The sequence below is a fragment of the Eleginops maclovinus genome, chromosome 6, assembly GCF_036324505.1.
Source record: "Eleginops maclovinus isolate JMC-PN-2008 ecotype Puerto Natales chromosome 6, JC_Emac_rtc_rv5, whole genome shotgun sequence".
Classification (NCBI taxonomy): domain Eukaryota; kingdom Metazoa; phylum Chordata; class Actinopteri; order Perciformes; family Eleginopidae; genus Eleginops; species Eleginops maclovinus.
Window position 1 is genome coordinate 843,145 of NC_086354.1, and position 11,404 is coordinate 854,548.

Sequence of the window (11,404 nt, forward strand, 5' to 3'; positions counted from 1 at the left end):
ACATTGTTTTAAATGTGTGAATGTGAATCTGAGTGTCCGTTGTGTTTCTGTTCTCCAGAGCTACAACGATCCGTCTGAAATGAAGCCCCCCCACTCTTCCTCCATACCTTCCTCTTCCTCTACCTCAATGTATAGCCCTAAGCCTTCAGTTTACCCCGGCCACCCAGGCCAGCACCACTCCTCCAACCCACTGGCCCACCCCCACTCTCACTCTCACCCCCACTCTCACCCTCACCCTCACTCCCTACCTTCCCACCAGCACTCAAGCATGTACATGCCGTACCCTCACCAGTCGCACCCTTCCCACGCCTCCAGCCCCGGCCTCAGCCCGCACCTGCCCCCCCCTCACACCCAGATGCACCCCCAGCTCCAGGCCCTGTCCTCCAGAGGGACAGTGCCACGGCCCAGCGTGCCCCCCCACCAGGGAGCTCTGTCCCTGGGCAGCATGGCGGCGTCCAGCCCTCCGCTCCAGGTCAGCCCCCCCCTCCACAGCCAGGCACACCTGGGGGGGCTGCACAGTCCCCACCAGCAGCACCAGCAGCACCAGCAGCATCACCAACATCACCAGCATCACCAGCAGCAGCAGCAGCACCAGCAGCAGCACCAGCACCAGCAGCTCAGTGGACACTCTATGGGGATGACACACTCACCAGGAATCCCACAGGTCAGTCCCTACACTCAGCAGCACACACAGATCTGGTCTAACAACCGCAAACTCTTCAGGTAGGTTCACAACGCATGCAAAGTCCACCTTTGGCGAATTACATGTCAAGTCAGTGCAAAGCCGCCCTGGGTGGCGTAAATGAAGCTAATGACGTGGCCAAGCTGTCTTGCGATAGCCGATCAGTAGTGAAAATCTCAGACTGTCGTCACTGACGTTGAATCAGAAAACTACAGTTCATCGTATCTGTTCAGAAACTGGAGAAAATGTGTGTTTCTAAATGTACAAACCACAGTCTGGGGAATACAGCTGCTGCTTTATTCGGTCCGTAGGACGGTGCTGTGAATGCTGGTGGAGCAGCTACATGTTAGCAGGGGTGTCCACAATTTTTTTCATTGAGGGCCACAGAAAGGGATACATACGAAGGGCTGGGCTCCATGTGACATTTATACAGTAGCCTCATCGGTTCAGTTGTAATTCAGCAGGATCAATCAAATGTAGCTACATTATTCTTGCTCATTGAATATGCTTGAAAATGTAATTATTTTCATTTTGTTACAAAAAATTGTGGTATTGTAAGCGTGGGGGGGTTTTTTTCACTTGAGATTTTTCAGAAAATATTTTCATCTTGAATTTATTGAAACATTTGGCTTATTAACACATGAAAACTGTGTAATATACTTTTACATATATATTTAAGAAAACATTAGTGCAAGCTTCAGTTATTCCATTATACTTTTAGAATTAACTGAGGGCCAATTAAAATGGACCAAGGGCCACAGTTGGCCCCCGAGCCTTAGTTAGGACACCCGTGGCCTAGCATGTTCCATCTGATCTCCTACAGGAAACTTTCATTGTTTTACTAACCGGTATCAGTGTGTTGTTGTTCCTGCATTATTTTGATACGTGTATCACAATTAAATCACGGTAAAATATGTCAGTTTTGTTCTTGGTATGTACTTTGAAATAAGCCTCGCCAACACCTCTAGTTTGAGTGGCGCGAGAAAACAAAAGTGATGCCGAGGTCAAACTTGCACAAGTTCAGGTGACGCACCCTAACAGAAAGAGGAAGTGAATCTTTGTGAACAATTCTAGCTGTGGAGGATGGCCTCAGAGGCAGTGACACAGATGAATCCTATCTTTAGATGTGAAGGAGAATTCATAAAGACTTAGAAATAATTAACAGCAATGCTAAGACAATCCAACCTCTCTCACACTGGGCCACATGATTTTAAAATACTGAAGGTTGAGGTATAAATAAATAAAAAGTGGAGCAAGTCATCATACTGAAAGTGCTTTCTCCCCCTTGTGTCCATTTCATAATGATGTGCATACCATGAGGATCTTATTGATTGTTAGTTTTGGTTAAAAGCCCCAATGTGACATCACAAGGGATTTTTCAAGGAAGGGCCAGTGTATATGAGACGGGAAGCACTGAATCACCTTTCCTTATTATCATGGCCGCCTCTTTCACTCATGGATGTAGAATAAGAACTGGATCCAGCGTTGGAGGCGGGGCCTCGTTTATTCCTATGAGAGCTGCTCATTGGCGCATGAAGACAAAATGGCCTGAGATTCTCTAGAGCAAAACGTCACAAATTACCCAGCATGCCTGGCAGTCAGAGCATAGAGAATGCGCAGTGTTGTTTCCCCTAAAGCCCCGCCCCAATCTCCCGCTCTCGTCTCAGTAGAAAGGAATGGAGAGAGAAAATAAATCTGGATTCAGCTTTTAGCGCATTTTACAACTTTAAGGACCTAATGTTTTAAATAAAGGCTATAAAAGGGTTCATACTGATTAGTTTATTTAGTTAAAAAAAAATTATCCACCGATTTACAGACGTCTCTTTCCCAATGTAACTCAATGGGAAAAAGTCTTTCTGGGCACGATGACGTCACGGACTGATACGCAAGTTGTAGTACCGCCGTTTGGCCACTACGAATATTTTCCTCAGATTTAAGTACGGAGCACTTCCTGGGGGCTTGCTTTCACTCAGTGAAAATGCAAAAAAGACCATTTGACTGCTGCTTAAAAGTGGAAAAACACATATACAAATGTTTATAAACTGCCGTGTCCAAATCTCTTCACTTAAAGTGTACAAACTGAACCTTTACAAGCCTCTGCTTACTCTTATTTTATCGAGAGATTTTTTTACAACTTTTTTACAATTTGCATTTGAGATCTTTCTGGATCCGTCTCTCCGCCAATCATCAGCTTCACTGATCCTTTCTACGCTGCGTGCAAAAAGACTACATACTAGTATTAGTATTGCTCCCAAAATGAGCTATACTAATACTAGTCTAGCCTTTGGATTTAGACTCAGCTCATGTCTCCTCAAGAGTCTTCAGCTTGCCCCCTCCTCTATGGGTCGAAGTCCACACACACACACACACACACACACACACACACACACACACACACACACACACACACACACACACACACACACACACACACACACACACACACACACACACACACACATACATACAGTCATCCTTCCTATTTTCTGGAGGTAACAGCATCTTGCTGATTTAAACACTGCACAGGGGTAAATGGAGATAAATGAATATACCAGAATAGGGCTAAACACACACACAGTGGAGAGGAGATGGGTGCTAGAGAATGCATCAGCTCCTCCTCTAGGAGCGCTGAATAACTATTGAACAGAAAACAGAAATCAATCGTCCATTAATCACATTACTGATCCAGTGTCTGTGGGACCTCAGTGTGGAGAAATGGATGAGACACATACACTAAAGGATCCATCAGAACCGGGGGTGGGGGGGGGGATCAGTGTTTAGTCTGATGAGAGGCAGTGTAACTCCTTTACACGGCATGCTGGGTAAAAACTGTATTCATAGAGCACTTTCAAATCCCACTCCCATAATCTCCTCCAGCCTGCATATTTTGAGCAATAAAGAGAGAAAAGAAAGAGTGGAGGAAGGAGAGGACACAACTCCAAACTTTTCTCCTCTGACTGAAGAGTGAGGGGGGAGGGGAGGGAGGAAGGGAGGGGGGGAGAGAGAGAGAAAGAGAGACAAAGGAGGCAGATGGGGTCTTTGTGAAGGAGTGAAGGAGAAGAATTTGCTCAACAATGGATGAATAGGTGAGGTAGAGAAGGACAGGGGGGAGAACCCAACCACCTGCTGTCCTCCTCTTTCTCCTCTTTCACTCTCAACGCTCAGATTAACTTCCCTTTCAGCCTCTCTCACACACACACACACACACACACACACACACACACACACACACACACACACACACACACACACACACACACTCCTACACTTTGTTACTGCAATCCCTCATTTCTCTCCCTTGCCATCGCTCTCTCCCCCCTCAAGTATGTTATGGTTGGAGCATGCCCTCCTCTTCCTCTTCCTCTCCTACCTTTCATCTCTCCGGGCAGATGATAACATCAGCAGGACTCTCTAAACTTTGTCATTAGTGCTGATGAACCTCTGACTGTCTCCTCCTCGTTCCACCTGCTGTCACAAAGCCCCCCGTCAGTCATGTCACAGATGAAGATCTGGGGGATGCTTTGAAAAACTGTCAGCTGTCTGTAGGAGAAATAATGAACAGGCCAGCATTACTGCCATGGATCTGTATCAGCAGAGTCTACAGTTCCTCAGAGCTGTTTGTGTTTGGGGGGGTCAGCTGTTTGTGTTGGGGGGGTCAGCTGTTTGTGTTAGTGAACTATCACTGGACAAGTGGAACTTCAAGAGTCATAAGGATCTGTTTTCTTCATGATTTCCAGGACCTGAAGTACATTTACTCAAGTATCTTACTTATTAAGGGTATTTGTACTTTACTTTAGTATTTTTATTTTTTCTACTATACCTCTACTCCACTATAATCCACAATATAAAAAAATATATACATATAGATATGTTACAGGAAGACGGACTGCCTGCATTTCTATTTGGTTTTAATTTATTCTTCTTTCATTCTTTATTTTTTTTATTTTTTTTATGCAGTATGTGGACATCAGATTTATTAAAACTCTGTGTTGTGTTGCAGGGCTACCACCCCTCCCTCCACCCGGACTACCAGCAGCTAGGAGGAGCCATGCTGAATGGAGGAGCAGTGATGTCATCATCGGTGGACTACCATCAGCTGGGTCGACACACGCAGAACCACCACCCCTCTCTGGACTGGAGTAATGATTACCATGGCAACAGGTAGGTGGTAGGGTTCACTGTTGCATATATAACAAGTTAAATCTCCCGACCGTGCCGCAGTGATGTCCCTGTGTATTTATGTAAAAACTTTACAGATGTGGATTAATGATGGTAAATATAATCAGCCCTTAAATCAGACTTAAGTTCACCTGCAGTAAATGCAGCAGCTACCCTGCAGTATACAAAGCCATTCAAACTAGCTGCACCTTTACCAGCTCTGAGAACACTTTAATGATCAATCATTATAAAACATATCAGAGATATTATTCTGAAATGGACCAATCAAACAATGACTACTTTTACTGTCGCTACTTTAAGTACATTTAGAGGAGAGTACTTTCTACTTTCACTGGAGGAACATTTAGAATACTTTTACTGTGACAGAGTATTCCTACACTCTGGTACTTCTACTTTACTCAAGTACAAGATCTGAATACTTCTACTTTTACTCAAGTACAAGATCTGAGTACTTCTACTTTACTCAAGTACAAGATCTGAATACTTCTACTTTACTCAAGTACAAGATCTGAGTACTTCTACTGTTACTCAAGTACTAGATCTGAATACTTCTACTTTTACTCAAGTACAAGATCTGAGTACTTCTACTTTACTCAAGTACAAGATCTGAATACTTCTACTTTTACTCAAGTACTAGATCTGAGTACTTCTACTTTTACTCAAGTACAAGATCTGAGTACTTCTACTTTTACTCGAGTACAAGATCTGAGTAGCAGCTACAGCCCGGGGTTAATGCACTCTTCAAAGGACTGCAGCTTTTAATGTTTTATATTTTTACATTTTCAAGTCCATAGAATAAATGATCTATTTGAGTTTTTTCCTCCGAAGGCAGGAAAATACTATTAATAATCCAACAACACTTTTTTTAACAGACTTCTGTCACTCAGGTTCTATCTGAATGAGTTGTCAGCATTTCAGTCTGTCAGCAATGAACCCTTTAAGTGTCTTCCCATTAATGTTCTACATTACACCCATATTAAACTGTTAATATACCCATTATACAACATTATTACAACATTATTACACCATTATTACAACCATATTACTGTGTTATGACACCCATGTCACACCTTAATTACACCGTTATTACACTCATTTCACACAAAGGTCGGTCTCCCCCAGGATACAGAAACCATTCAAGGGTAAAAGCAAACATTTATTTTATTCAACCCGTACTCTTTTTTCCCATGTTTAAATGTCTAATTGACAAACGGGGACAACAATGTCTCCAGTATTGAACCCCTTAGAAAGGGGTCATCTCCATTAGCAACACTCGCTTAGCTTCAATAACAAACCTAGTCTGTTGGACAAAGACACATGGGATAATAATAATAACCAAACTGACCGGTAACAAAGTATTATTTTTGGAGATGACCACACAGATCCAGTCAAGTGCACGGCTGGTTTTCATGTTTTATATTGACGTGCGTCTCCCTCTCCCCCTCAGCGGCCTGCAGAGAGACAAGCCTCTCTATCTGAGCTAATCTCAGGACTCCAGACTTCAGCAAGCCCTTCCACTGCCACACCACCAACCTCCAGCCTCATGAACCAGGAGGACCCCCCCCCCCCCCCCCCCCCCCCGAACACACTGAGGTCCAGCGCTTCAGAGCCAGGAAGCAGAGGGGCATCAGTGTGTGTCCCTGCAGAGTTTTATGTCCCAGGGCTGTCTCTCTCTACATGCTCTGAGTTTAAAGTTTAGGAGAGGTTTGCAGGTCCTGTGCTGTGAAACATGTTAACAGGTGTATATATACCCCCCCCCCCCTCACATTTTGTATCCAAAGGCTCCTGAGCGGCTGTAAATGACTATAACATTATAGTTTGATCTGTCCATTTGAAGCCAAGACGTTTGTCCTCTCTGACCTCACCGCCGCACCAACAGTAGGTTGATAACCAAATAACACACACGTTGTGTTTCCCCGCCCATTCTTTAATGATGAAATGTAAGCATTGGATCTGAAGTAGTGCACAGAGTGAAGATGACTGAGTTCACCCTGTTGCCGACAGAGAGGCAGCGGCTGTGAATAATAATGATAATAATAATAATAATTGTGTACGATTAAAGAAATGTCCTTGTTGTCTTGCAGTGAGGCTCAGATCTGCAGGGTAGAAACTCTATGTATTTTAGTCCTTAAAATAATGAAATGTCAAACAATTCTTTGTTTAAAAAAAAGAAAAGTACTCCTTTGTGCGATGACAGCTCCTCCTCCTGGCATATGTCTGTTGATGATATTGATTTGGATCCAAACTGTGTGTGTGAAGTGTTAATGAGAGTGTGTGATGGGTTGCATGGTCTCTTTTATCCTCTCTTTTTCTCTGTGCTCAGAGGCTATTTAAGAAACGCTCCGTGCTGCGGGGCGGGCTGTTTTAATGTTGTTTTTTAATCAAATCCAGTTTTGTTTTAGTGTTAATGATGATGCTCTGTATCTCTTTGTATTCATGTGTTTTTTGGCAGATGAAAGGACTCTGGGCAACAACAACCATGAAGATTTTCTTATTTTTAGATTCTAATAATGTGTTTGAATAAAGTCAGGCTGCATTGATGTGCAGTCATTACTCCAAAATCCGCCTCCTCTCTCCTTTGTTGGTCCGGGACTCTTTGTGACAACCGCTCTCATTACCTGCACGTTCCGATGTAAACCTTTAGCTCGCTGCGGCACAGGAAGCTGTTTGTTCCTGGCCTCTGCATTCATGCAGAAGTAGCTGAGCTGTAATTGCTAGATAAACGTCTTTGAAGTCTCAGTAAAGATGTATATTTAACCTTCTCTGAGCTCTTATTGTATCTTCTCAAATCAATTTGAGTCTGCTTCCCTGTTTATATAGAGATATACTGTATATGGAGAGAGATATGTTACAGGAAGACGAACTTCCTGCATTTCTATTTGGTTTTCATTTATTCTTCTTTCATTCTTTATTTTAATTTTATTTTTTATGCAGTATGTGGACATCTGATTTATTAAAACAAACACTGTTTTTTTTATTCATATATTAAACTAAAACACTTTTTGTTTGCTCTACTATTCTGTAGGTCCAGCATAAATTTAAGGACACATTTTTTATCCTAAACACTGTTCTGTTGACTTACACACTACACTTAAAAACATCTTACTGATATTTATTTATCTTGTATTTCTTTGCATTGCATTTGATGTAATTGAGCGGATACCATTTTTGAAGGAACAGTACAGTCATACAGTCAGCAAGCTGAATCCCCTTCAGCTGTGTGTGTGTGTGTGTGTGTTCAGCAGGATGTCGGCAGGAGGGACTTAAGAGTAAAGTATTGATATATATATAATGCATATAATGTCACTGCTCTAGTGGTAAACACTGGAGAACATGTCAAGCTATGTGCTGTATCAGAAACAACGTGTCCTGGAAGTATTCTGGTCTGTGTTTACATTTGCAAGCATTGCTAACACTCAGAGCTAACGCTGTACTGGAGACTATGTGTAATACAAAGGTCCTGTCCTTGTGGTAAACCGAGAGAGAGAAACGTTTGAGCTCCATACTGTTTCAGAGATAATGCTGGATGTGGTTTGGAACATAATATGGCGTTTAATCACGGGAGCGTTTAGCTGAGTTTCTCCCGGTAGAAAACTCTCTGCAGAGGAGAGATCATGACGCTCCAAAGGGGCGTGATCAGCAGCAGCTAGTTCATTTAAAGCTACAGTCACAGAATCAGCACTTCAGGAACAGGGCTGAGATAGAGGGGGGTGGGGCATGCTAAAATGGGGGATCTGTTTGGTATGTTGAGCAAAACACTTCACAGACATGTTGTGTATAGATATGGCCCTATAATATATTGTTCAAATGTAGCATGATTCAGGACCTTTAACTTATGAGGCTGTATACCTCACCTAAAATGAGGGGCCCAGCCCTTTGTAAGTTTTTCTGAACGTGGCCCTCAGTGAAATCAGTACAGAGACCCCTGTTCTAACAGCAGGAGCTCCTCTCTCTCAGGCTTCATCCTCCTGGGGTTTCTAATTCTTATAAACACTCGTAGGCATGTTCATAAACCATTTCAGCTTCACCTGTGGCCTCACGGAGAGCAGGGAGGAGACTCATTTCACCTTCACAAGGACCAGAAGTCGATAATTTACATTTCCGGGTTGAAGACAGCCTACAGTAGGTGTGTGTGGGGGGAGGTCAGAGCCCAGCGGGTAGTTGTTCTTTAGCATTCAGCATTTGCATTTCACATACACAGGCCTGGGGACACAGTTCCATCCCAGGTGTGAGTCTCATCAGTCATCGCTCCTCTTTGATGCAAGTTTTTAACTCTGTCATAAAAAGACTGAATATGGCGCTTATGTTAAGAGACATTTTCATAAACTTAGGATCATACCAAATGTCAGAATTCTTCTTGAGTCTTGAGCGAAATAAGTCTTTCTGTAAAATAGCATGTAGCTGCAGACGAGGTGCTTTTCTGCTTTATTTACATCTTGTGTCCAGAAAGGGCCATTTTCCTTCTGAAGCAGAGCTCCGGTTCCGGCTGTCCGCAGGATCACACTGCCCCCTAACGGCAGCAGGAGGGGGCCGCAGCTGCTCTGGAATTCTGCATCAGTTCCAGTCACTGTCGATCGATGGAGTTCCACACATGAAATCAGAATTTTGAGTCCCACAACGAGAACATTTACGGAGTTACAGCAAAAGCTGAATAGCAGGTAAAAAAAAAAAAAGAAGACATGCAATAATAATGCGCACATTGGTAATAAAATAAAAATAAAGACAAATAAGTACACAACCATGGCTAAAAATGAATGGCAGTAATTTCAGTAAACTAAGTGACATTGAAGTGTTGTGACCTTAAAGCTATTATAGCGCCGTACAGAGTAAGATAGTGTTCATGTTGCAAGAGCCTCTAAAGTGTGATTGTCTACCAGGGGCCGTGGAGGAACGCTTGAGGTCTGCGCGGTTTCAGTTCATCTAAATTTATATCCTGGGATCACTCAGTCACGACTGTCCTTTTCTTTAAACGATTTTTTAAAGGTTATGCTACGTCACAATTGACCTTATTTAAAGTAGTGAGCTGAAATAAGTCAACATCATCCAAAACGATAACGTTGGAGAACACCGAGCTGTGATGAGCTGAGCCCTGAACAGCGGGACTGAGAGGACAGGCCTCCAGGAGTCATCCTAACCAAGAGAAAACTCTGACCGAGGTAATGAAGGATTCCCTCACTTGTTCTTAATTTCATTTTGGGGAACTTTTTACCTAATTTCCAAATTTTACAGTTCTTAGTCCAATTGTATTACTGGGCAGCTAATACTGCTAAGCTCACATACTGGATACCACATCTGCAGATAAGGAGGGCCCAATATAGGCTGCATGGAGTTGGAGTCCACACTCCCAACTTCTCCAATCTCATTTTTAACTCACTCCGTTCTTTATGTGAATCCATTTAATAAAGGGGCTGTCTGCAAATTATATACATTGATTCTGAATAACTGCCCTCCCACATGGGATAAAACTAAAGAAGCATGGGAAGCCGATATTGGAGATTCTATCTCAGAGGAAGCCTGGGAAAACATTATTTAAATTAGACACACCTCTTCTTTCTGTATTAGACATGGATTAAAATGACTCCAACGACAGACTAGCTAAGATATTTAGCAGTGTCGCTCCAACCTGTCCCAGGTGTCATTATTCCCCTGTCTCCCTGGGGTATATGTTCTGGTCATGTCTGGGCTTCTGTTTTCGATCACTCTTTGCAATATCTGGCAGGATACTGCTTCCTAACCCTCAAACAGCATTTTTTTTAGAACTGGTGACACAGGACTAGGGTTTTCCTCCCTCCATAAACACGCGGTTGCCTATGCGTCGTTACATGCCCGCCGTCTCATACGGCTACATTGGAAAGGAAAGAATCCTCTTCCCTATATTCACTGGATCAGGGAAGAGCATAGCCGTGGGAAGTAGGGGTGCTGGGGGTGCTGCAGCACCCCCTGCTGGAGGTCTGGTCCCGACAGTTGGAATATCGTAGCAGCCCCGCCAGTTGACAAAAAAAAACTAACGATAAAATACATAAACTATTAAATGCATAAAATGTCTAAAATTTAAAATTATGTTGTGTAATATGGTTTAATACAGTTTCTTAATTATTACAAAAATAATCTTCAAAACGTTTTCGATAGCGCTGTGCATTCTGGTTATATCAGATGTCATATGAAGTAGCCACGGGATTGTTTAAGCTAAAATGGCAGCCTGAACGTTAAAATGGCACAGAAACGAATTTCAGATTTTTTCAGTGGATTACCAATACCAGTGTCTAAAACCAGTAGGTCTACACCACCAGAGTGTCTCCAGATTGGAGAAACGGAAACAAATCCAGCTAGCAGCAGCAGTTCCTCCTCCGTTTCAGAAGATGCAGAGATCACTGACACAAATGATGACGGTAATAACGGCCCTCCAAAGCCCGCCACGTCTCTGCACAATGCTGCTGCCACTGACAGTGGATGTGTACCCACTGAGCCTTTCCAACCGTTGAACTTTAATTTTCCTGGTCGACGTTGTGGGAATGAAACGTACAGTCGTACATTTTCACCATC

The 11,404-nt window shown here is 43.1% G+C and overlaps 1 protein-coding gene across 1 annotated transcript in view; it reads left to right on the forward strand.

Moving 5' to 3' along the window:
- Window positions 1–7,387, forward strand: part of tox (thymocyte selection-associated high mobility group box) — a 51,944-nt gene extending 44,557 nt beyond the window's left edge. Inside the window, exons 8-10 of the mRNA XM_063885220.1 lie at window positions 59–664; window positions 4,683–4,843; window positions 6,309–7,387. Of these exons, the coding sequence (XP_063741290.1) occupies window positions 59–664; window positions 4,683–4,843; window positions 6,309–6,345 (804 nt within the window). The 3' untranslated portion in view covers window positions 6,346–7,387. The remainder of the gene's footprint in view (window positions 1–58; window positions 665–4,682; window positions 4,844–6,308) is intronic.
- Window positions 7,388–11,404: the final 4,017 nt, after the last annotated feature.